The 25639-nt window shown below is 41.3% G+C and overlaps 1 protein-coding gene and 1 pseudogene across 2 annotated transcripts in view; one reads left to right on the forward strand and one right to left on the reverse strand.

Moving 5' to 3' along the window:
• The window catches only part of LOC149154057 (insulin-degrading enzyme-like 1, peroxisomal), a 681568-nt pseudogene that overhangs the window by 501307 nt on the left and 154622 nt on the right, over positions 1–25639 (reverse strand). The window lies entirely within an intron of this gene.
• LOC149154058 (uncharacterized) lies at positions 4388–5643 on the forward strand. The gene is made up of 2 exons (XM_089439377.1): positions 4388–4846; positions 4971–5643. Exons 1-2 carry the CDS (start codon positions 4388–4390, stop codon positions 5163–5165), a joined length of 654 nt encoding a protein of 217 aa, XP_089295503.1. The 3' UTR covers positions 5166–5643.

Raw genomic sequence — 25639 nt, forward strand, 5'->3', positions numbered from 1 at the left:
GCGTGGAACGGTTTGGACGAAAGCAAAACCAGAACTGATGCATACAACAGAGAAAGAAACACACAAATGCTACGCTAACGATAATGAACTGAAGGTGTCCAGGCGAAATGGTCGTGTTTCATTTACAATCGACAGAGGCAAAGTTTTAAATTGAGGTAATACGCAGTTGAAACTGCCCAAAACTGAACGATAATGACTCAGCCCACCGGAGGAAGGAGCTGCGGCCCTGAATTTTTACGGGGAGACCATAGCCGTAACTGTGCAAAGGACTGAGCCGTTAAATTTATATGCTATACGATACAGCATTTGGGTTTACGCTTGCCATCAATATCTCAATCAAGTCTGAAAACAGAGCTCCAGTCAAAAAAAAAAGAAAACGACGAGCTGATCTGAGGAATTAAAACCATTCACTGGACGCAGTAGCAATAACAAGACTCATCAACAGCAAAATCGAAGAGGGTCAAATGATGTGTGTACAGTGATTGAACCGTGACCGAATTTTCAAACAAGCAGTGGAGGGATAACCGCGTACCTGGCCTTACATCAATGGTAAATGAGCAGAGAAGTTTATTTGAAACTTTTCGGCGTGTACAGAGACTGCGTGCGAAATTTTCGCTGGAGAATGAGGGTCAAACGTGCTGCAAACCACGACCCCCTCTCCCCTTTTTTTTTCGCGTTGATTAAAACCTATAACCCTGGCCCGGCGGATGATTTGCAAATACCTGAGATCTTGAAACTTTCGTACTGAATAGAGATACGCAGATGCTACCTCTCTTTGTTGACAAAAGCCACGTAGCTGAACTGGAAGCTCTCACAGGTTCATGGCAACCTGAGAAGGAAAAGATCACTGAAAACCCTAATTAAACCTATATGAGCAAAACCCCAAAACAACTGATTAATCTACAAATTTTGGCCCCTACTCAGCCAGATTTAGCCATAATAACAGAAATATTTTCGAGATATCAGAAAATTGAACTTCGCTGTGAACAGAAAGAAAATCTCTCATGTAAAACAGGAAATAAACTCTTAATGATTAACCCAGGGCCAAAATCAGCTAGGCTCTGCAAAGAAAAGCCTGTGGGAGTCGGCTGGTTCAGCCCAGAACTTCCCCAAACGCCCACAAATATCCTTCACCTAAAGATTTCCTGCACACCTCAAGCAACCATCAGTAAAGAGAGCAAGAAATGCTGCTAGATTTCAGGAAATAATGGAGATACCTGCCATTATTCCAGAAACCCTACAACATTCAAACCCTAGCAAGTGAGCAAGATACCTGTACTCACAATACTCTGAAAACAAGCTATTATTAACGGCTGAAAACTGAAATATGCAGAAAAATAAACATCTCACAGCAATTCCAGAGAGTAACACCAGCGAGATTTGAACCCCAAAGTCTTTTTTATTAATCAGAAAATCAGATTACAAGAGAGCTTTTTCAGTACAGACTCACAGATCAGATAAACCTGTAAAATGACCCCCTAAGACCCTATATAAAGGAAATGATCCCAACGGCTAGTTTTGAGTGATCCATGTTGAAGCGATCTCGACCGTCGATGAGGGTTAAGACATCTCTTAATCTCATCCGTCGATTTTATTAAAAAAAGATATTTTGCATGCAATCACAAAAATATTATTATTTTATTGTTTAGGGTTTTTTGCTTTATTTTATGAACTTTTTGTTATTTTTTATTTATTTCATTCATTTTTTTTTACTTTTTATTTTTATTTTTTATTTATTTTATTATTTTAGTATTTCATTTATTTTCTTAAATGGATCATTCGAACTAAGCCGTTGGAAACATCACCTAGGACCTAGGACTTAGGACTCATGAGGGGATTTACAACATTTTTCAACCCTCAAGACACATTTCATCATGATTTTTACAATTTACATCTCAAAGGGATGAACCCACTTAATACAGACCAGGGTTGCAGGAATCGCCCCCCCCCCCGCCGGATCCAAACCCGGAACCGCGGATCGGAGCGAACCGTCCCGGAATCCACCCTGGAAGCGCGGATCGGATTTGGCGGTTGCGCGGATCCGTTAAAAAAAAACGATTCCTGCCTTTTTGGGTTGCGGCCGCCCGGAACCGCGGATCGGAGGGCAGTTCGGGCACGGGGTGGCGCCACGCTTCCGGCCCGGAACCGCACGCCACCCGCACGCCACCCAGGCGCTTCCGGAAGCAACCCCGCGGCCAGCGGATTTTTAATTTATTTTTTTTAAATTTGTTTTAACATGTGACTTAACTAGCATGAGGGGGTGGGTTAGGTTAGTTTAGGGTGAGTCTAGGGTGACTTTAGAAAAGAATAAAACCCCCATTCTCTTCTCATTTTCTCACTTTGAGTTTATGAGAGTTGGAGAAGAGAAGAGAGGAGAGGAGAAGAGAAGAGAGGAAAGGAGAGGAGAAGAGAGGAGAGCTTGGAGGAGTGAAGAAGGAGGAGCTAGGAGAAGGAGGAGGAGCTTGGAGCAAGAGCTTGGAGGACTTCATCTACAAGAGCTAAAGAGGTAAGTTCAAACCCCAAACTCCCTTGTTTTTTTGAAAAAAAAATTGTATTTTTCTCCTCCCTCTCCTACTCTTTCCCATTGTTTCTACTTGCTCCTTTATTTACAGGTTGTCCACCACCTATATCCATATTCCAAGATGGTGTTCTTTTGGCTTCTATGTATCATTCCACTCTTGGTTTTAATGATGGCAAGGGTGAGGAATAGAGGGGAAGAGGAAGGGGATGAACTTGGTCCTAATAGTAGTGACCCAATGTATGATGAGGAGGAAGGGTTTGAAGAGGAAGGGGATGAACTTGAAGAGGACACTGAAGCACAAGATGGGAAAGGTACATCAAATCCCTTGTGGAACTATGTGACCAAACTTGAAGGGGGAAAGGGTGGTGGATCTTACAAATGGATGTGCCCTCATGATTGTCATGGAGGAAAACCATATACGGGTTCATATACCCGTCTGAGGAGGCATCTTTGTGGGGTGCTAGAGAGTGATGAAAAAAAGGGTTCTGTGGGGGTAGCCATTTGCCCAAAAATTTCAAGTGAACAAAGACAAAAATACATCAAAATAGAGATGGCTGCACAACAAAAAAACAAGAAACAAAAAACTCATTCAGAATCAAGTGCAAACTCTAAATTTGGTAGTTGCCCATCTCCTCATGGTACTTCTGCAACCTCTGGAGGTAGAAAAACAATAGGGGATTTCCTTAATGTTTCTGGGAGGGATGATGTGGATGGAAAGGTAGTCCGTTTTCTTTGTGCTTGCGGTGTACCATTCAATGTGCTTCGCTCTCCCTATTGGCATGACATGGTAAAGGCCATCAATGAAGCCCCAAAAGGATACAAGGCCCCCAACTATGAGAAAGCTAGAACAGTGTTATTAGAAAGAGAAAAAGCTAAGGTTCAAAGAGCTTTGACACGTTTTACACATGAGTGGGTGGATTATGGGGTATCCATTGTATCAGATGGGTGGACAAATATTAGAAACCAACATTTGATAAATGTTCTTGGTGTTTCTTCTAAGGGTGCAGTATTTATTGCATGTCATGACTCCTCCTCCATCAGTGCAACTGCACAAAACATTGCAGATCTCCTATTGAAATCAATCAAAGATGTTGGTCCGAATAATGTGGTTCAAGTGATCACAGATAATGCAGCAAATTGTAAGGCAGCAGGAAAAATTATTGAGCGTACTCATCCACACATCTTTTGGTCTGGGTGCCTGGTTCACACATTGAACCTTTTGATGCATGATATTGTGAAACACAAAGAATGTGGGTGGATTGCTGAGGTTTACAGGAAAGGGAAGCAGCTCATTAAATTCATCACAGGGCATACAAGGGTAAACTACTTCTATGGCACTTACTCCAAGTTGCAATTGCTTAAAATTGCAAAGACAAGATTTGCTAGTTATTACCTCACCTTTAGGCGGCTAGCGAAGGTGAGACAAGCTTTAACTAATCTGGTGTGTGCTGAAACATGGGATGAAATTAACCAGTGTACAGATGGTGCTACTGCTAATGTAGTCAAGGACACTGTTCTTGACACTTACTTTTGGTCACAGGTTAAATATGTTTTGCAATTCACCAAACCAATTTATTACATGATCAAGTTTGCAGATTCAGATCGACCAGTAATTGGGGAGGTGTATGAGCAAATGGATAGCATGTTGGGGCAGATTAAAGACATTGTTGAGCCTAGAGATACCACCTTGTACAATTATATTCGTGAAGAGGTGGAAAAGCGATGGGATATGCTAAATGTTCCATTGCATGCATTAGCATATGTTTTGACACCTAGGTACTATCATCCATCATGGCTTTCAAAACCAGCACCTGGGGGGGAAGCAGGAAAAAACCACACCAAGATAAAGAGGTTCACGAAAAATATATGGCTGCATTGAGTAGATTAATCCCTAATAATGAGGAGGCTGCATTGGTACGGAGACAGGTGAGCAACTATACGCTCAACACTGGTCCATTTGGGAGCATGCATTCAATTGAAGATCGAGAGCATTTTTCTGCTCTTGAGTGGTGGAACATGCATGGAGGGCCTACTCCACTTCTACAGAGTTTGGCATTGCGGGTGCTATCACAGGTGGTAAACACTTCTTCTGCAGAGAGGTGTTGGAGCTCTTATTCTTTCATCCACAGTGTTAAAAGGAACAGGTTGAGTTTAGACCGGGCAGAGAGCTTGGTTTATGTTCATTACAACTTGCGATTGTTGTCCCATTACTGTGAAGATGCAAAGTCTAATAAAGACTTGTTGACTTGGGACAAGCATCCAGAGGAGCCCAATTTGGAGGATGGAGTGTTGCAACTAGAGCAATTAGAGGATGCTCTTATCCAGGTATGTCCATTGTGGTATGAATTTTCCAATTTTCCCTTATAAAGCATTTCTCTAATTCATGTTTTTAATTTTTTTGTTAACTAGTGTTTTTTTTTTTTTGCATGAATTTTTTGAGCGATTCTAGGATGATGATGACCGTGTTGATATGCCACCACCCCCACCCCCATCTGGTCCTAGGTTCCATGGTTCAACACCAACAGCAGGGGGTTCTTCTTCATCAGTTCCAGTGCCACGACTTACACAGGGACCATTTTCTTCATTGCCACCACGTGGAGGCACGCCATCACGTTCTATTCGTGGTGGAAGGAGGAGAGATTAGTAGATATATTCACAATCTACTTCTTTTTGTCATAGTCTATAGATTACTCATTAGACTTGTAGACTTGTGAATTTGAATTTTGAACCTTTTTGGCTTGGCGGTGACCAAGTGACATATTTTGTAAACATTATTATTTGAATTTTGGACATGACAAATGTTGACAGTTGCTCACTTGCTAGATAAATCATAATATGCTCTATGTTTTATGTTTTATAATATGCTTAAATGTTTTATGTTTTATAATATGCTTAAAAATTTGATGTATGTTTGTAATAGCTAGAATATAGATGATTGTTGTACATACTAGTAACTACAATGGAATCATGGATGCCATATCTATCTTGATTTATGCAAAAATATGCATGTTTTCATGTCTTCTACAATTAATTTGGTATTTGGGATGTTTGTTTTGAGTATAAATGCAAAAAAATATATAAAAATATATATATATATAGCAGACGCTTCCGCGGACGCTTCGCTCCCTAGATTTTTGGAAAATGACGCTTCCGCGCTTCGCGCTTCCGCTTCGCGCTTCCGCTTCGCTCCCGCTTCGTGCAACATTGATACAGACCCTCATAGAACACCCAGTTCTGCGACACAACTATAATCTAGCAGATTAACACACTAAGATTCTCCTAAAGTTCTAATGACAAAATCCATCCCGGCTTTGGGGTCAGGTTTGAAGGAAAACTCTGCCGATCGTAGATCGGTGAGACGAAAAACCTCCCGGGACGTAGATCATCATTAGAAAGTTAGGTCCACCTAGGCAATTTTACATGCATGACTTTGATCTGCTTAGATTATTTACAATTCGTACATGCAGACTGGGTTTACAAAAATGATCAAGCTGCTGATGACTGTAGGCTGGCACGGACATGTCGTTCAGGTGCTATCCCTTTCTGCCAAAAGAAAGGGGGGGGTACTGCATGGGTAGTTGACCAGTAGGGGTCAACAGGATCCTCCTACTCTGCGTCCATCACAGGCTCCTCATGTTCTGTGTTCACCACCCGAACACAATCTCCCTCTCCATAGGTGTTCTCCAACCTATGCTCAATATCTCTGTATTTCCTACCTCTGTAACAGATGTAGGGCTTCTCCCTCGGTGTCATAGACTGCTAGCTCCACAGGCTGAGCCAGATCTATGCTCTGATACCATTGTACTATCCCTTTTCAGGGATATCCCTCAAACACAAGCAAACTCCAACTAGAGATGGACTGGGAGGGCGTTTACCAGATATGTCGCCTCTGGAAAGAGGACGAGATCTGGAGGCTACTTGGCCCTTTCCAGACTCTGTCTAAGAGTATAGGAGAAAAACACACAAGTGGTATAGTAGCCGGGAAGCTCAAAGAGATAAAAATAACAATAGTGCAACATACAACAATGTATACATGGAATATAAGCAGATACTCAAGAAATGCAGAGAGAAATGCTAAGCCATTTTATTATACTGAGTAATGGAAAGAGTACAATAGGTGATCAGAAAGATAGCACCTCGACTTGCACAAGGCAAGTGAAGAAATACACTCAGAATGGTAAGGAAATGGCCTCTCTCTGAACTGCGTCCAAGCTGCCGAAGAATTGCGATGCTGCTGCTACTGCTGGAATCAAGTGAGGATTTGGGGCTGTTCCCCTCCTCAGAAAATGCTGAAACTCTGGAATTAGCCTCTGCTCAATAAATCCAGAAAAGCCCAGAAAGCTTTTCTAAAATAGCTGACCCCCGAAAATCACCCCCTTGAGGATCTACACTATCCCTCAAGGCTCTGCGCTGCCACTGAAGAGAATCCTCCAAAACTCTGCTCGAGACTCTGCCAAAATCCTCTAATATGCAAGGGCTGATCCCTTGCTCAATCTCCAGGCTCAAATCCTCCACATAAAACCCAATCCGGAGCTCCTACCAAAAGAGATTGCGTCCTCCTCTCTCAAAACTGCGCAGTCATCAAAATGCTCAGTTCCTCCTCAACTCCAAAGATTGATCCTCCTGCAAAAGACTGATGAAACTACCTTGCCCAAGCAGGCACTCGAAGTCCCCCGGGGCTAAGGGTGAGATCTCCAAATGGAGACACTCTTTGCACTAAACAGTGCTACAGACAGGCTAAACAACGAGCGTGCTCTAAGTCGAAGTGACTAACTCAAATGCAACATAATCAAATGCCAAAATGAGGAGGCTCCTCTCTCCTTTATAGCGTTGGCCTCTCTCAAAACCCTAAGGCCCACCTCCTCCAACATAGCCTCTCTCTTGCCACGTGCTCCTCTCCCTCTGCGCAGTCCCTCCAAGTGTCTACGTGGGCCCCCTTCTCTACGTGGTCCTTTGGCTCCCTTGGCTCCCCTTTTAAGTTACAACGTTGTGCTACTAAGGAGTGACTTTATTCAAAAAGTGAGTTATGCCATGGCTAATTAGGAATATTACAGCATGACTTGCCATAGCGGTTACATTGGTGTATGATAATGGAGCAATGGCCCTTTTATTATAGTAATATAACCTTTCATGTATCCCTATGTCTTCTCCATTGTCAAGTTGTAGAAGACGGTGGCTCCTTTAAAACAAACTTTCATACTCATATATTCCAATGGGAAGTGTAAAGGTTTTGTACCATGATCTTCTAGTAAATCTCACCATAAGCCAATATCATAATAAAAATGGAGCTAAGTAATAAACCCACCATCCTGAATGAGGAACACACCATGTCATCCTTCTGATCCTTAGCTTTATATGTGAGATACATAAGTGTTATGAAAAACTAATCGTGATCAACTAGCTGGAAAGTTTATAAAATAGGAGAAAAAAATCCTCTCCTGGAGGTTTCCCACTTGGGTGGGTAACAAGACACTTTCACAAAAATATCATCCCATAGGGCTTTTACAAGGATCTAGACTTGCATTCCATGGGCTTATGATGATGCGGTCAAAAATGAATTTGTTCATATGTAATCCTACTGAAAGAGGGGTAATAGGGCCATTACATGATTTTCCATATTGGTTACATTGGTGTATGATATTGGAGCAGTGGCCCATTTATTATAATAATATAACCTTTAATGTTTCCCTATGTCTTCTCCATGGTCAAGTTGTAGAAGAAGGTGGCCCCTTTAAAACAAACTTTCTTACTCATCTATTCTAATGGGGAGTCTAAAGGTTTTGCACAATGATCTTCTAGTAAATCTCACCATAAGCCAATGTCATAAAAAAATAGAGCTAAGTAATAAACCCACCATCATGAACTAGGAACACACCATGTCATCCTTGTGATCCTTAGCTCTATGAGTGAGATACATAAGTGTTAGGAAAAACTAACCATGAACACATAACCATGACCCATCCACTACTAAGATATCATAGCATCATATAGCACAAAACAACCATCTATCTAAGCATCAAATTCCACCATAAAGAGAGAACCAAGTATCACCACACAACCACATCAATATCATCTAGCATCACCGTGGTCACCCATCCTCAATCTCAAGATGCACCATCATCAAGCAAATATAAGGCATGCATCTCAAGCTCACCATCATCCTCAAGCAAAAATGAGAGTGTGTATCCATAATCCGTAGGCATATGTACAAGTTACCACTGAAATTCTAATTACCACTCATGTCCATGTGATAAGTAACACTCTTGAAATTGAAAAAGCCAAAATTTTGTTAACTGAATCCTTAATGGTGAAATTCTATGATGTAAAAGTTCTCCGGGTATATGTCTATAAAAGATTGTATTACTTTTTGTTATAAAATGTTGTTTATATAATGCTTCAGTGAAGAACTATATGTTCATTTGATACTTGTATGAAAAGTGGGTTATTTGTAAGTTGAAATGCTATATTAGAGAATATACGGGCCTTGTAAGCAATCATAAATAAAATTTTAAGAAATGGAGATAGCATGAATCAGGAGACATATATTCAGTACAAGTGGCTATACATTGGGAAGAAAATATGATTTTCTCCTGCTCTTTACAAGCAGAATTATGCATTAGTAAACAAAAACTTGTGACAAAACATGCATTTCTAGTTGGCTCAAAACTCAAAACCAAAATTTACTCTTCATACCTGATCCAATCTCCAAGCATCCACTAAAATATTTTTCTTGTTTTCTGAAAAACAAAATATAGACCTTTTGAATTATTTTGCTTCGGTTTTCTTGTGCTTGAAAAATTACAAAATTTTTATTAAGAAAGATACTAAGCAGCAAGCATCTATGAAGATTCATACCAGAATCAACTGCGTTGATTTCCCTTGATGTAGCATTAGGTGACATCAAGGGACATATGAAATATTGGGCAAATCTATTTCAGAACAAAGTTGTCAAGGACATATAGAAATTTTGTTTTCCAAACCATCAAATGTTAATTAAAGTAATGGAAAAAATTTAACACCCAATTTCCCATAACCAAATAGGAAAACAATACACCATGTAGAAATTTACAAGCTAAGTTCCTCAGATAGAACACCAAAGGACACCGCTCACAAATAGATCACAGATCAATACACCAGTATTTTTGATGTGGTTAAAACCCTCAAAGAGGGAAACTGTACACGGCCTGAGCCAACGCGGCCACTTCAGGCAATTTATTAATGTAAAAGAAAGAAAATTTACATAAGCTTTTCTCATGAACGGTCATCTAACAAATGACCCTCCATGCTCTTTAAATAGAGATCATGGACCAATCGGGTGTTAAGCCACGGATCAAGTGTCGGTAATATCGAGGAGAGAATGAACCATCAAATCACTTCATGTCTAGAACATATCATGACTATCAGATTGTAAGTTACAAAAAGTACATACTAAAGAAACACACTTTACCTAACTATACACTAGACCAAGTTATACTTAATTATTTCTTATGTGTCGGAATATCCTAACATCCCCCCTTAAGAACAACTTGGGATAGGATTGAAGGATGTACAAAGATGACACAATAGGAGAAGGAAGGAGCCATTAGAGCCTATCCCCCCTTAGTGACAACTTCTTGAACTCCAGCCATAAATAGGAGTTTAGTAAACTTCGCCTCTATGAGATCCTTTGTAAAGATGCCTGCAACTTGATCATCGGTTGAACAATAGTGCACTTCAAGAACATGGTCATGATTGAGATTTCTGATGAAGTGCATGTGTAGTTCAATGTGTTTGTTGCACTGATGTTGGACTGGATCTTTGCATAGTTGAATGGCACTTTGATTATCACACCAAAGTGTAGCTGGATGTTGCTGCTGAAAGCCAAACTCTGACAAGATCTGACAAAGCCACAGGGCTTCCTTACTAGCTTCAACGACACCAGGATACTCTGCTTTTGCTGAAGAAAGATAAATGGCACTTTGTTTCTTGCAAGGCCATGTAATAAGTCCAGAACCAAGAGTGAAGATATAACCTGCAGTAGACTTCCGATCATCAGGGTCACCAGCCCAATCAGAATCAATGAAACCAACCAATAGAGGAGATGCTTCTGCACTGTAATGAATCCCAAATTGAACTGTACCTCGAACATAATGAAGTATTCTTTTAGCTGCTTTCCAATGACTTTCATGTGGGTTTTGCATAAACTGAGCAACAAGGCCAACAACAAAGGAAAGGTCGGGATGGGTATGGGTCAGATATAAAAGTTTTCCAACAAGCTGACGGTATAAAGTTGCATCAACTTCAAGGGAAGTACATGTGACTGAAAGTTTGGCTCCAGATTGAAAGGGAGAAGGGGCTGGCTTAGAGTCTTTCATGTGAAAGTGTCATAAAAGATCACATACATACTTGTACTAGGAAAGGGAAATACCTTCTTTGGATTGCAAGACCTGAAGACCAAAAAAATAATGCAAGTGTCCTCAGTCTATCATTTCAAACTTCTTTTTAAGGCTGGACTTCACATGATTTATAAGGTTGGGATCACTACCAGTAAGGATAAGATCATCAACGTAAAGAACAAGAATGATAAGAGACTTACCCACTTTCTTGGTGTAGACAATATTGTTAGAATGACACCTCGAAAATACAGTATCTAAAAGAAAGCTATCCATTTTGGCATACCAAGCCCGAGGGGCTTGCTTGAGACCATAAAGGGATTTCTTAAGCTGGCATACCAGGCTGGAGTCTGTTTGTATAAATCCAAGAGGTTGTTCCATATACATTTCTTCATGCAATTCCCCATGCAAGAAGGCAAATTTAACATCCATCTGATGGACTTCTCATTTGAAAGAGGCAGCAAGGGAAAGAACAAGGTAGATAGAGTTCATTTTGGCAACAGGGGAGAAGGTTTCAATATTGTCAATGCCTTCAACTTGTGAAAAACCCTTAGCAACAAGACAAGCTTTATGTTTATCAACTTTTCCATATGGTCCAAACTTTGTTCTGTAAACCCATTTGCATCTAACAAGTTTTCGTCCGTTTGGAAGAGGAACAAGATCCCATTTATCATTTGCCAATAATGAATGATATTCTTCATTCATAACTGCGTCCCAATCTGGATGGCCTGAAGTTTCTGCAAAGGTGTCAGGATCATAATTTGCTGAAGCGTGAGCCAGTAAAGAAGAGGCTCTATCAAATTGAGAACGTGTACGACGCTAATCTGTAGGATCGCCTGCAAGAGCACCCGTTGCATCCCGAGTAGCGTGGACCCATTTTGGAAGTTGAGGAGCTAAAGGAGGATCCCGAGAAAGTGGGGGAGGATTGTCATCTTCGCTTTCATCATCTGAAGAAGGAATATTTTCAGAAGTAGAAGGGGTAGAGAGAGGTGGCACATCCGTCGCACTAGGCTCGTAGGTCGATATATTTTCAACAAACTTTACATATCTTCTAATGATAACATTTTCGGATTTAGGTCGAAGTCTATATCCTTTGACATCTTCGGAATATCCAACAAAAAAAACATTTTTCACTCTTGTGTTCTAAGGCTTTATGTTTCTCATCTGGAATATGGGCCCATGCTTCACTTCCAAAAACATGAAAGTGGCTTACATCTGGATTAATTGAGCTCCATGCTTCTTTTGGAGTGATATTCTTTAAAACCTTAGTAGGAATGCGATTTACTATGTAATTTGCACAGTTAATTGCTTCTGCACAAAAATTAAGACTAAGTCCAAATTCAAAGAATCCTAAGAAGAAGCATCCTAAAAAGAATGGTCCTAAACCAAACAAGAGTCCTAAGCAATTTCAGTCTCAAAATGAAAAATCAATTCAACAAAATGATAAGGCAAATAAAAACAAAGGGAAGAAGACTAATATACATTGCAACTTTTGTAATTGTGATGGCCACTTAGAATCCAAATGCTTTAAGAAGATGGAAGCCTTGAAAGCAGCCATGAAGAAGCATAACATCCATTTGGAGCACTCTTCAACTTCAACTTCATCTTCATGAATAACACTTTCTGCATGTGGTTGTCAAGCATTTCGGTTTGGTTATGCACTAAATGTATCTTCTTCTTCTCATTCTCATGAGTGGCTCATTGATTCTGGAGCTTCTTATCACATGGCCAAAAGCAAAGCCATGCTTTCTTCTTTAAATGATTGTAACACCAAAAATATTTATGTTGGTGATGATAGATCTCTTAGTGTTGTGGGCACTGGAACTATTCATCTAGACAATGGTCAATTTAATGATGTATTATGTGTTCCTACCTTATCTTGCAACCTTTTGTCTGTATATTAGATAACCTATTCAGGTGAAGGTAAAACTGTTGAATTTTCACCTCATGATGTTGTAATTAAGGACCTAAGAGATCCTATACAAATTTTAGCTACTGGCATTGCTGATGATTCTACAAGGTTGTATAAGTTTAACAACTTTGGGTCATCAACTCTTCCCTCTGTATTTGTTGCTCATAATGATGAAGTGAGCAAAATTTGGCATGAGCAATTTGGTCACTTAAACTATCGCTCCTTTCAAAATCTACGTAAAGAAAATATGGTGACAGGTCTTCCTATGGTATCTTGCAGAGATGGTGTTTGTTTCGATGTGTACTCGGAAAACATCATCGGGATAGTTTTGAAAAACGTGCCTCTTGGCATGCCTCAGCCCCTTTACAGCTTCTGCATAGTGATTTATGTGGTCCACTTCCAGTTGTTTCATTCTCTGGCTACAATTATTTCTTAACTTTCATTGATGATTTCTCCAGACACACTTGGGCATACTTCTTAAAATTCAAGAGTGAAGTCTTTAACATGTTCTTGGCCTTTAAGGCCTTTGTTGAGAAACAATCTGGACTTCTTAAGCTAAGATCTGATAATGGCAGAGAATATGTTAACAACAAATTCATCAACTTTTGCACTGAGGATGAAATTCAATTGCAACATATTGTTCCATATACTCCACAACAAAATGGTGTAGCTGAAAGAAAGAATCGCACCTTAAAGGAAATGGCTAATTTCTCTTATTAAAGAATCACAAAAGGCATCAAAAGAGGGGGACTTGTAGTCTTGTCCTTGAGAAATAAAGACTTATCTAGTAGAATGGAAGGTGGAACAAACACAAAGTAGGTTGGTCCTAACTTAGTAAGAACGGAATAGATAAGACTACCATCTTCTTTCTTAACCTTAACACATTCCAAGAGAAGTCTAAGGGTCTTGAACTTGGACAAAAAATCTTCAATGAAAGAAAAATTACCGAGGTCCAACGTAAGCAACTCATTTTTAAGTTGATGGGCTCTAATTTCGTTTTAATTCCAAAAACTTTATTGAGTTGTTTCATTGCTTCATCAGGGGTATCAATTTCTGCGATATGGAATGTAAGGTCTAGAGAAATACACATCCCTATCAACCCACATGCTTGATCTTGCTTATTTTCCCATTTGGATTGCTTATCTTCGTCTTTAGGTTTAGATTCTTGGCCTGAGGCTATTCTATAAAGACCTTTACTTCTAAGTAAATCCACAATGTAGGATAGCCAATTGAAGTAGTTGGTGTTGATTTGGGGTAGCATCGGATGTGCTCTAGCCATGAAAATTGGTGGAGAGGCTAAAGCACATGAGATCTCCAAGGCCCGGAAATGGTTTGGACAGATTGTACCCTGTTTGGGAGATATTAAAATAATTAATAGTTTTAATGGAGTTCCTGAGTCTAAACTTAGAAAAAATAAAATATTAATGGTATTAATATAAAACTGGGTTAGAAGGTTCCAAAAGTCATGAATCAAGCCAAATATAATCTTAGCCATTGGTTAGAGATTTAATCTCGGTCATTGAAGGACCAACGAGAAAAGTATAAGAAGAGGCTTGAGGCTCAGTTAGAGAATACACCAGAGTGATCAGACATTCATTTTGCTAGAGCGGGGTCATTAAGCAAAAGTGAATCAGTGATCAGTAGCAAGGGGCAATGAGTATTGGACAGAGAGGCAGAGACAGTACTGAGAGACTAGCGCAAAAGCAGAGAGAGTGAGAGCAGCAGCCACTTCAGGCCACGCAGAGCCCAACAGAGATAGCGCAGAGGCCACAGGGACTACGTCATCCACGCAGAGGCTACTGGAGTGACGCAGAGGATCCCAGAGGCTGCGCAGTGTCTCTGAGGGCTGAAGCAGAGGGTCCTGGCACTGACGCGAGTCAGCAGCAGGCTGACACAGGTCAGCAAGAGGCTGACGCAGAGGCCAGAAGGGCCAACGTTGAGCTTTAGAGTTGTCGGAGAGGGTTTCGTGGGGCAGGTTTTCTGAATATAGAGGTATTGCTGCCATGTATTTTTCTCTGTCGGGTGAGCCGGTTAGGCACCCAATTGTACTCAAGAAAATACTGCATAATAATATAACCTCAGAATAGCTGCACCGGTTTTCCCGCATTGGGTTTTTTCGGAGACATTTGTCCAAAAATAACGATGTCACTTGTGTGCTTGTTTTCTTTCAGTTGTTGATCTATTGATGTTATGACTGTATTGTGTTTATTTCGGTATTTAAATGTATTAAATAACTTGTTCGAATTTAAACAAGTAGAAGAAATAAACCAACAGAATACAGATTAATTTTCTAACAGATAGACTTAGAAAATTCAACATGGTATCAGAGCGTGGTTGCAGATCACAGGAAAGCTGAAGGCATCAACTGAGCAGAGCATTTGCAGCAGATTCAGCTGTCCCGAGTGATAGAGTTGATCCTTGCAGAAAGCGACAGAGGAAGGGTTGATGCAGAGGGACTGCGTCATCAGTCCGGGCCAGAGAAAGGCCAACTCAAAGGCTGAGGAGGGGAGAGAGAGGCTCATGCAAAGCCACACAAAGACCAGGAGGGCTGACGCAGTTGGCTGAGGGAGTTGTTTTGCCAATGCCAGGATTGCACAGAGCTTAGAGGATCAGTCCTTTAGTTGCTGGGGAAAGGAAGCTATGGGCAGTTTGCGAGAGCAAAGCTGGTGGGGTACTTTGGTTAGAACAGTACCTAACAAGTCAAGACCAAGGTAGAGGGAGTTGCTGTCGAGGCGGATTTCTAGCCAAGGAATTCAGATCAGTGTTGTAGTTGCACAGACGATCGGAGAGGGGCAACTTGACGTTGGAAGAAGGATTTCCAGGAGGGAAATCGAGACTCAGAGGGAGTCCAGAAGAGAACTTCTAGACGGGAGGTAGAGAGACTCAGCAGGAGTGGAACCGAGAACTTCCAGACGGGAACTAGAGAGACTCAGTAGCAGTCGAACAGAGGACTTCTAGGAGGGAAGTAGAGAGACTCAGAGGAGTCGATAGAGAAGAGTAGAGAGATGGCCATGAATGGGCTGAGGGATCAGGATAGGCTGGACGGAGCATCCAACTTTGTGGTCTGGAAGGCCAGGATCCTGTCCATTCTAGATAGACATCGCATCAAGGGCTTCGCCTTGAGAGTAATGGCTATCCCAGTTGACCTGGTAGCTAATGAAAGGTACGAGGAGGCAATGGCCAAGGCAAAATGCATCATCCTTGATGGGGTCAAGGATCATGTGGTCCAACATATTGCCAAGAAGGAAACAACAAAGGAGATGTGGGACACCTTGAAGACGTTGTACTAGCATACTTCCGTGCAGAGGAAGATGTTCCTTGAGAATCAGCTAAGGTCATACCAGATGCAGAAGGGAGAGTAGATAGATCACTTCCTCAGTAGGTTGCAGGAGATCCGGGACCAACTGACTTCCATAGGGGCCATGCCGGATCAGGAGTTGATGGTAAGGACCGCACTTAACGCAGTCTCCAAGGAGTGGGAGATATTTGTCCAAAGCATACTGGGCAGGGTGAGTCTTCCAAATTGGGAAGAACTGTGGGCGACTCTTCGTCAAGAGGAGATCAGATGACTAACCAAGACGGGAGGTAGCAGCAAAGGAGTCTGGATCAAGAAGGAAAAGGAAGAGGATGCGGCTCTAGCATCTGCAGGAAAGCAGGAGAAGAGGAAGAAGAAGGACCTCTCCAAGGTCAAGTGCTTCCATTGTGGGGAACTGGGTCACTATGCGAACCAGTGTCCAAGGAAGAAGAACAAGGGAGAGGCTTCTGAGTCTAAGGCAGCGCCAGCGAAGGCAGAGAAAGAAGTCGAGGAGGATGAAGATTGTGCCATGAGTGCTCATGTGCCACTTGAGAAGAAGTGGGGAGACATCGAGCTGTAGTCAGGAGGACTACACACAATGAGGGGTAGGATCCTTGAGGCACCCAACCTCTTGGATTATACCTTGCTACGGGAGCCCCGAAGAGGAGTAGTAGGACTGGTGGATGCTGGTAGAGACGGATGTGGATGAAGCAGCAGAGAGTGCTACAGTGCAGGAGTCCCCAGATAGCGCGAGGCTAGTAGGCTGCAATAATGTGAGAGGCATGGGAGTGTTGCACCAGTGCAGGATTGCACAAAGAGGTGTGCAACGGTGCGAGATGCAGGGAGTTGTTGCAGAAGCATAGAGGTTAGTAGAGGAAGCACTTGTTAGCAGCAAAGAGGGCTTCAACATCGGGAGTGTTTCTAGCTTGACAGGGATGTCAGAAGTTGGGTGGATCAGTTACTTACTTCTCAATAACTGAGTTGCAGTGCAGTAGCACAATGCAGCATGATGAGAGGGGGATGCAGTGTAGATGCAGTGTTGGGAGGATGGACCAGCAACAACACAGATTCAGAGGAAGTTGTCGTACGGATGCAACAGTGGCAGTGGCAGGGCCATGGGTAGCAGTACAAGATGCAGCAATGCTGAGGATGTTGAAGAAGTTCAACCCCCACTCCGGTTATCAGTTTTCCTTATCATCCCATGCATTTAGTTTTAAATCCAAGCATGATAAAAATTCTAAAATCTGGAAATGACAATATTTTCTGAAAACACAAATTTAGAGATTTCACAACTGCTGAAATTTCAAAAACAAAACACAACAAAATTATGACAGCCACACACAGAAAATAACATAGTGATTTTTGGTCAATGTGACCCTGGAAAAACCCCCCTACAACTCTTGGGGAAAACCAGTTTGAGAGCTCTTCTTTATTTCTAAAAATGCTTTTACAGAGAAACTGAAATACACAATAAAAATTCCAGCAACCACAAATTACAACTTATCTCGATTTCCATGCTTGAACTCTGCCTCAAAAATCGTGCCAATCAACAAACTTCCAAAACATAAATTTTTCCAGCGATAAAACAACATTAAATGTTGTACGGCCTGCCTCGAAAATCATGCCCGGAACCTATTGTACGAACTATAAGGACTGTACGGATTTCAACAATATGGCTACCTCAAAAATCATGCCCGGAACCTGTTGTACGAGTTGTAAGGACCGTATGGATTTCAACAATATGGCTGCCTCAAAAATCATGCCCGGAACCTGTTGTACGAGCTGTAAGGACCGTACGGATTTCAGCAATATGGCTGCCTCGAAAATCATGCCCAAAACCTGCCTCGAAATTCATGCCCTTGTTGTTTTCCCTCTTCCTCGATTTCTGTGCCTTTCTCCTGTTGTACGGTTTTGCCTTGGGATGCGTGGCAATAAATGTTGCTACCCAGATTTGCTGAAATGTCTTCTTGCTGCTCCCCTGCACTTCCTCACTGCTCAGAAATTTTCTCCTTGCTCTCTCTTCTGTTTGTCTCAAATGCTCATGAAAGAATGAATTGATATTTTTCTCTTCTCTTCTCATTTTACTCTGTAAATGACCTTTTGGGTTACCCTAAGATCTAATGGCTAAGATTCATTTAGATTTAGGGATGAGAATAAATGTGCATTTAATTCTCACTTTCTATTTTTAACTCACCCACTTAAATAGAGACCCACTTAGCCTTTTATTTCCATAGTCACTTTTTCACTTTCTAATTCTTCATTGACTTTAATAAAGTCACCTTTAAATTAAAATGTAACTTTACCACTTATAAAGTGTTAAATTGAATTTACCACTTATAAAGTCAATTTAGGAGTGTTGTCGCATAGATTGTCACGACAACGCTCAGACCGGGGGCTGTCACTCTGATCCCCGATCTCTCCGTTTAAGCCTGTCTCCCACGGCTAAGGGGGGTAGACCCTATGAAGTGACGAAGACCAACTGTCGACCAGTTGGTTGGGAGACACGATATGATAAGCACTAAATGGATTTTGTGAAGTTAAAAGACCAGTGCCTTGTAAGATTTATGTTTAAACGATTACTTGCTAGATGATATAGAAATACAAACCATGAACAACAATCATTTGTCATCAAACAACTAGAACAGCGCAAGATATCTGTTAAATCCACAAAGTTCTTATAATGACCAAAACTCAATAACGATATCCAGTAACTGAAAATTTTGAAGAGATGAATGCTTTAAACAACCACGCAAATCATGAATCATTAACTAGATATCATATTTATGCAGCTAAATCTTCAAAATGATCATTCGTGTGCATAACTTGAAAATTTAAATCCCCAGCATGAAAAATATGACATGACAATTTTCTGAGAAAAACTAAATCCTGGCAAAATTCCCACAATGCCTTTTTATGCTTTTCAAATTTATGGCAAAAATTTAAAGCTTTAAAAATAAAATAAAATCCAAATCTACACTTTAAATTTTTTTTTTTTAATATATATATATATATATATATATATATATATAATCTAAAAAAAATGAAACTATTGAAGTAAATCTAACATTTTAAACAATTTATAAAATTTTTAAATTATAACTAAATAAAGAAAAATAAACCTAAATCTAAACCTTAGCTTAAATCCCTAAAAAAAAGAAATAAACAAAACCATACTAAACCTTAATCTAAAACTTAACTACGCTAATGTACATCATACGTTAAATTCAAAACAATCAAAATGAATGAAATAAAATGCTGAACATTAAAAAGGGCGTAACCCTAGCTCAGCATAAGACAGAAAGAGACTGAACGCTTTAAAAAATATTTCGAATGATGGCACAGGTGACGGCGGCGAAAGGAGGAAACTGCCACTGAAATAAAAAGAACGCAGGCTCGGCTACGGGAGACGAGATGTCAAAAATGGATCTACGATGAAAACCTGAGGAAACCGGAACCACAGTTGAAATTACCGGAGTATTGCTGGCTGGAACGATTTGATTGAGACCGGATTTCTTACCTGAAGAGAAACAGTTCACGCCGGCAAGCTTCAAGAAATGCGTTTCTTACCTGGCATCACACTCAGTCATGCCCACGTATAGAAAGATGAAGATCGATGCCTGAGATAACCTCACGTCAAATGCGTGAAGAAAAAGTCTGCGTGACGGGATGGGCTTGATGGCGGACTGAGAAAAACCCGATTATCCGTGTGAAATGTTGCAGTTACCTCATGTTAAACTCCTGATCAACGTCAAAGCTCTGAGCGTGCACATGAAATTCAACCAGTATCTGCGTCCCAGAAGCAAAACGAAATCCCTCAGTTACGTAGAGCCTGTTGAGCTGCTCTTGCAAACAACGATTTGTTTCACTGCGTCTTCCCTTGTAGATTGGCGTAATTATTGGGCAGAGGAAATCGACAGAACTGTTTACGGCTGGCTGAGCTGGAGAAAGAGAGGAGGCCTGAAGGAGATTTTGAGAAGAGGGCAGCAGGATGAGAGTAAAAGAGGGAACAGCCCTGAGGCTCTTTCTTAAAACCCTGTGCCTGCAACCTGAAATGAAAATCACCCAAAAAAGATATGTGCATAAAACAAAAACTGAAAACCCTAAACCCAACAAAAAATTTACAGTATTTACAGATCTAAGGCTCCTTAGTAGCCAGATTTATCAATAACCACAGTAATATTATCAGAATTTAATTTAAATGTAAAATGCTTCAGAAAACCCTGCATGCATTCATAAAAAATATATTTCGAATGATAAACCCGGGATCAAGAACTGGTTGGGCTCTTTCAGAAAACACAACCCGGGAGTTGGCTGGTTCAGCCGAGAACTTCCCCTAACGCCCGGTAATCTGAAAAAAAGGATTTCCTGCACAGCTTAAATTCAACCATCAACATAGAAGGAGAAAACAATAGTGAAACTCCGATCAAATGGAGATACCTGCCAATATATTTCAGAATATAAACTATCATTCAAACCCCAAAGATCAGACAAGATACCTGTGCCTAGATCAATCTTCATTAAGCTATCATTAATGGCTGAAAATAAAATTATGCAGAAAAAATAGAACAATCTTACAGCATTTTCAGAAGAGTAACACCAGCAAGATTTTTAACCCCAAAGTCTTCTTTATTGCACAAAAAAATGAACTACAAGAGAGCTTCTTTAGCACAAGACTCACAGATCGAATTTTGTTTCTCAAATGACCCCTAGCATCCTATTTAAAGGAAAAATCCCCAACGGCTAGTTCGAGTGATCCATGTTGAAATGATCTCGACCGTCGATGAGAATCAAGATATCTCTTAATCTCATCCGTCGAATTAGTTAATTCATTAAAAAATGAAAATTTGCATTTATTTACTCAAAAATATTATTATTTTATTATTTTTAGGGTTTTTGCTTTATTTTATAATTTTTCTTTTTATTTTTATTTATTTATTTATTATTTTATTTTTCAGTTATTTATTTATTTATTTTTAATTTTTAATTTTTAATTCATTTTTAAATGGATCCTCGAACTTAGCCTTTGGAAAAATCACCTAGGACCTAGGACTTAGGACTCATGAGGGGATTTAAAACATTTTCCAACCCTCAAGACACTTTACATCATGACTTTTACAACTTTACATTCCAAGGGGGGAAACCCATTTAACATAGACTCTCATAAACCACCCAGTTCTGCGACACAACTATAATCCAGCAGATTAACACACTAGGATTCTCCTAAAATTCTAATGACAAAATCCATTCCGGCTTTGGGGTTAGGCTGAAGGAAAACTCTGCCGATCATGGATCGGTGAGACGAAAAACCTTCCGGAACGTAGATTATCACTTAGAAAATTAGGTCCACCTAGGCAATTCACAGACATGACTCATATCTGCTAAGATTATTTACAAATTATACATGCAGACTGGGTTTACAACATAAATTGATCAAGCTGTCGATGACTGCAGAATGGCACGGACATGTCGATCAAGCGCTACCCCTTTTTGCAAAGAAAAGGGGGTGTACTGCTATGGGCAGTTGACCGGTAGTGGTCAACAAGGAGAAAAGTACAAATAAATTTGGATACTTTTCCCCAGGCCAAAGATCAAAGCCTTAGGGAACCACTTGTCCTCTAGTACCCAAATTAGAACACTCCCTCTTACCGAGGAAAGTGTTCCTCACCACTCCCATCTTGTCTCTGAAGTAGACATGCTTGCCTCGTGGTAAGGCTTTGGTGAAAATGTCTGCTACCTGCTCATTTGTGGAAATGTACTCAAGCATGACAACTCCCTTTTGGACATAGTCTCTAATGAAGTGATACTTGATCTCAATATGCTTTGACCTGTCATGAAAAACTAAATTCTCCGTGAGTTTTATGCAACTTTGATTATCACAGTACATTACTGAAGGTCTCAATGCCTAACCAAATAGACCAAACAACATCTTGCGAAGCCATATGGCCTCACAACTAGCCAAACTAGCAGCCATATACTCTGCCTTAGCTGAGCTCAATGCAATTGACTGTTGTTTCCGGCTGATCCACGACACAACTGCAGAACCCAACCCAAAATAGCACCCGAAAGTTCTCTTCCTATCTGAAGCACAACCTGCCCAATCTGAATCCATGTACCCTGCTAGTCTCACTCCATCAACCTGTCTATAATCCAGACCAAAATCCACAGTCCCCTACAAGTAATGAAGAATGTGTTTTGCAACCACCCACTCTCCTGGGCTCACCCATGAACTGACTCATAGTGTTAACTGCAAAACATATCTCTGGTCGAGTGTCGACCAAATACATCAATTTACCAATCAGCTGTCTGTATAGAGTAGGATCCACCAACTCGAAATCAGAAGCGTGGAGCTTCTTCCAGTTAGTGATCATAGGTATAGACATGGGTTTGCAATGCTCCATGTGAAATCTGCTAAGAATATCCACAATGTACTTCCCTTGTCCCAGGAAGAAATGCCCCTCCTCCTGCCACACCTTCAATATCAAAAAATAATGCATCAAGCCGATATCCTTCATCTCAAACTCTGAAGCAAGATCTCTCTTGCAGCCCTCAATGAGTCTCTCTTCACTAGTGATGATCAAGTCATCAACATACAACACCAGAATGAGAGACTCCTCACCCACTACAATGAAGTATAGGTTCGAATAAGCCTCACTCTTTGTGAAACCCAACTGCTGCAAGTATGTATCAATCCTCGAGTACCAAGCTCTAGGAGCTTGCTTTAGGCCATAGAGTGCCTTTTTCAATCTGCATAGTGCTTTTTTCAATCTACATACATGTGACTCCTTCCCATGCACCTCAAAGTCCTGTGGCTACTCAATATAAACCTCCTCCTGAATGAAGCCATTGAGAAATGTGGTCTTCACATCCATCTGGTGGATCTTCCAACCCATCTCTGCTACAATCGATATAATGGAGCGAATAGATGTATACCGAGCTACGGGAGTGAAGGTATCCTCATAGTCAACTCCCTCTACCTGTGAGAACCCTCTTGCCACAAATCGAGCCTTGAACTTCTCGATGTTGCCATCTGCAGCATGCTTTATCTTGTAGAGCCATTTGGAAGTAACAATTGATTTACCTTCAGGCCTCGGCACTACCTCCCAAGCATCGTTCTTCATAATAGAAGAAATCTCCTCCATCATGGCCTCTCTCCAGACCTGCTGGCTGGCTGCCTCCTTATAACTAGAAGGCTTGGAGTCAACAATACTTGTTACCAATGCCATGTAACTACAGAATTGCTCAGGTGGTTTACTCTCTCTAACCTGTCTCTTTGGCCCAGTAACTGATGTGGCCTCGCGCAAGGTATCTTGAAGCCACTTGGGCTTCCTCTTCCCTAAGCATACTTCTCCCATCAGAGTGAAAGAATCCTCATCATCATCAGAAGATTGAACTCCTAAAGGCCTGCCAACTGACCTCATGCCTGAATATATGCTTGTGGATGCTAAAGTACCGTGCGAACTGTCCATTAGTGGACTACCCTGTGAACTGCTTTATGGACTGCCCTGCATGCTGCCCGAAGAACCACCCACCTGACTCTGAGAGCCACTGCTCACTAATGGACCTGACACTATAATCGATGTACCTCCTGATCCCTGACCACTGGATCCCTGTGACTGACTCAGCTGCTCCTGAGGGTCTAGTGACTTTGGATACTCTAACTCCCGTGACCTCCTGAAAGCTCTCTCCTCCTCGAACTTTACATCCCGCCTAACAACCACTTTCCTCTGTGTAGGAATATAAATCCGATAAGCTTTCGAGGTCTCACTATAACCCACAAAGATGCCCTTGTCTGCAGTGGGATCTAGCTTGGTCCTATTCTCCTTGGGGACATAGGAATATGTAAGACACCCAAAGATACAAAAGTGCCCAACATCAGGCTTCTTCCCAAAAAACGCCTCCTCCGAAGTCACATTCCCCAAGGCACGATGTGGACTCCTGTTCTGCAAGTACACAGCAGTGTTGTCGGCCTCTGCCCACAAAAATAAAGGTAATCCCTGATCATGAAGCATGGATTTGGCAACCCCTACAATGGATATGCTCTTCCTCTCCTCAACCCCATTCTGCTGGGGGTTGTAAGGAACTATGAACTCCCTCCTAATGCCTGCCTCAGCACAAAAATTAAAAAACTCACCAAGGGTATACTCCTCTCCATTGTCCGACCTGAGAACCTTGATCTTCCTACCTGTTTGGGTCTCCACAAGAGCTTTGAACTCTTGAAACCAATTGAAGACCTCACTCTTAGTCTTGAAGAAATAAATCCAGGTCTTCCTGGAGTGGTCATCAACGAATAAAACATAGTACTCATAGCCACTCAAGGACACATGAGACATCTGACCACTCACATTGGTATGAATCAAGTCAAGGATCCCGGACACTCTACTGTCACTGCTGGGAAAAGGGGATCTGGAAAACTTCCCCATAGCACATCCTCTGCATACATCAAGGTGATCAGAACTGAAATCTGGCACACCAATGGTGATCTCCCGCAATGTACTCAAGGCCCCATGATACATGTGCCCCATCCTGCGGTGCTGAATCTCACACAACTCTGAACTGCTAGATCTGTTGTCGGTCCTGTCTCGAGTGCTGCTACTCAATGCCATCAGGGGCTGGAATGAGAACTTGTACACCTTGGCATGGCGCACACCAATCACTCTAGCTGAAGAAGCTGGAGTTCCCCTAGGATATACAAGCACCTGCCCTCTCCTGAACAACACATCATACCCTCTGTCCTCAAGTGCTGAGACAGATATCAGGTCCTTCTTCATTCGAGGCACATATAGAACATCTGACACTTTCAAGGTAGGTTTGGGTCCCTTATCAAATGTCAATGTCCCCACACTAAATGCTCTAACCATGCTGTCATCACCAAGTACTACCTCCATATCAATATCATGCTCTGAAAGCTTTGAGAAGTACTCTCTGACTCCTGTCATGTGGCAGGAAGCGTCACTATCAAAATACCAAATGCTAGAAGATGCTCTGCCAGTAGTGGAGAGTGCACACTCCCTCTGAACCTATATGGCAGGTGATCTTGCACTAGTGGCCTCACAAGCTATGAACCCAAACTCCCGATCAAAGCTCTTTGAGAAGCTCTCTATTTCTGCAGAAGCTTCCATGGGTTTGTCTCTCCCTTTCTTGTTCTTCTTCTCCAAACACACAACAACATAGTGTCCCAACTTTCAACATTTAACATTTGAATTTGGAATAGTCCTTCTCCTTGTTCTGCTACTTGCCTTTACCTTTGCCTTTGCCTTCACTGTTGGAAGCTTGCTTCTTTGCTCTACCCTTCTTTTCTCTTGCTAACAATGCCACATTGTCATCCTCCTCCACCTGTTTGGCTGCCCCAAGATGGTTCTTTTTGATCTCATTCTGAATGTAATCATCCCACAATGTCTCCCATCCGAGAAGGTTTTCCCGTTCAACAATGCCATCCATAAAATTCTCCCAAGTCTTGGGAAGACCATTCAAAGCAATTCTCACCAACTTAGTGGGTGAAATGATCTCACCTACGACTGCCAACTCATATCTCACTAAAG

Source organism: Pinus tabuliformis, chromosome 9 (genome assembly GCF_031772625.1).
Source record: "Pinus tabuliformis cultivar Carrire ecotype Pingquan chromosome 9, CPIR1, whole genome shotgun sequence".
NCBI lineage: Eukaryota > Viridiplantae > Streptophyta > Pinopsida > Pinales > Pinaceae > Pinus > Pinus tabuliformis.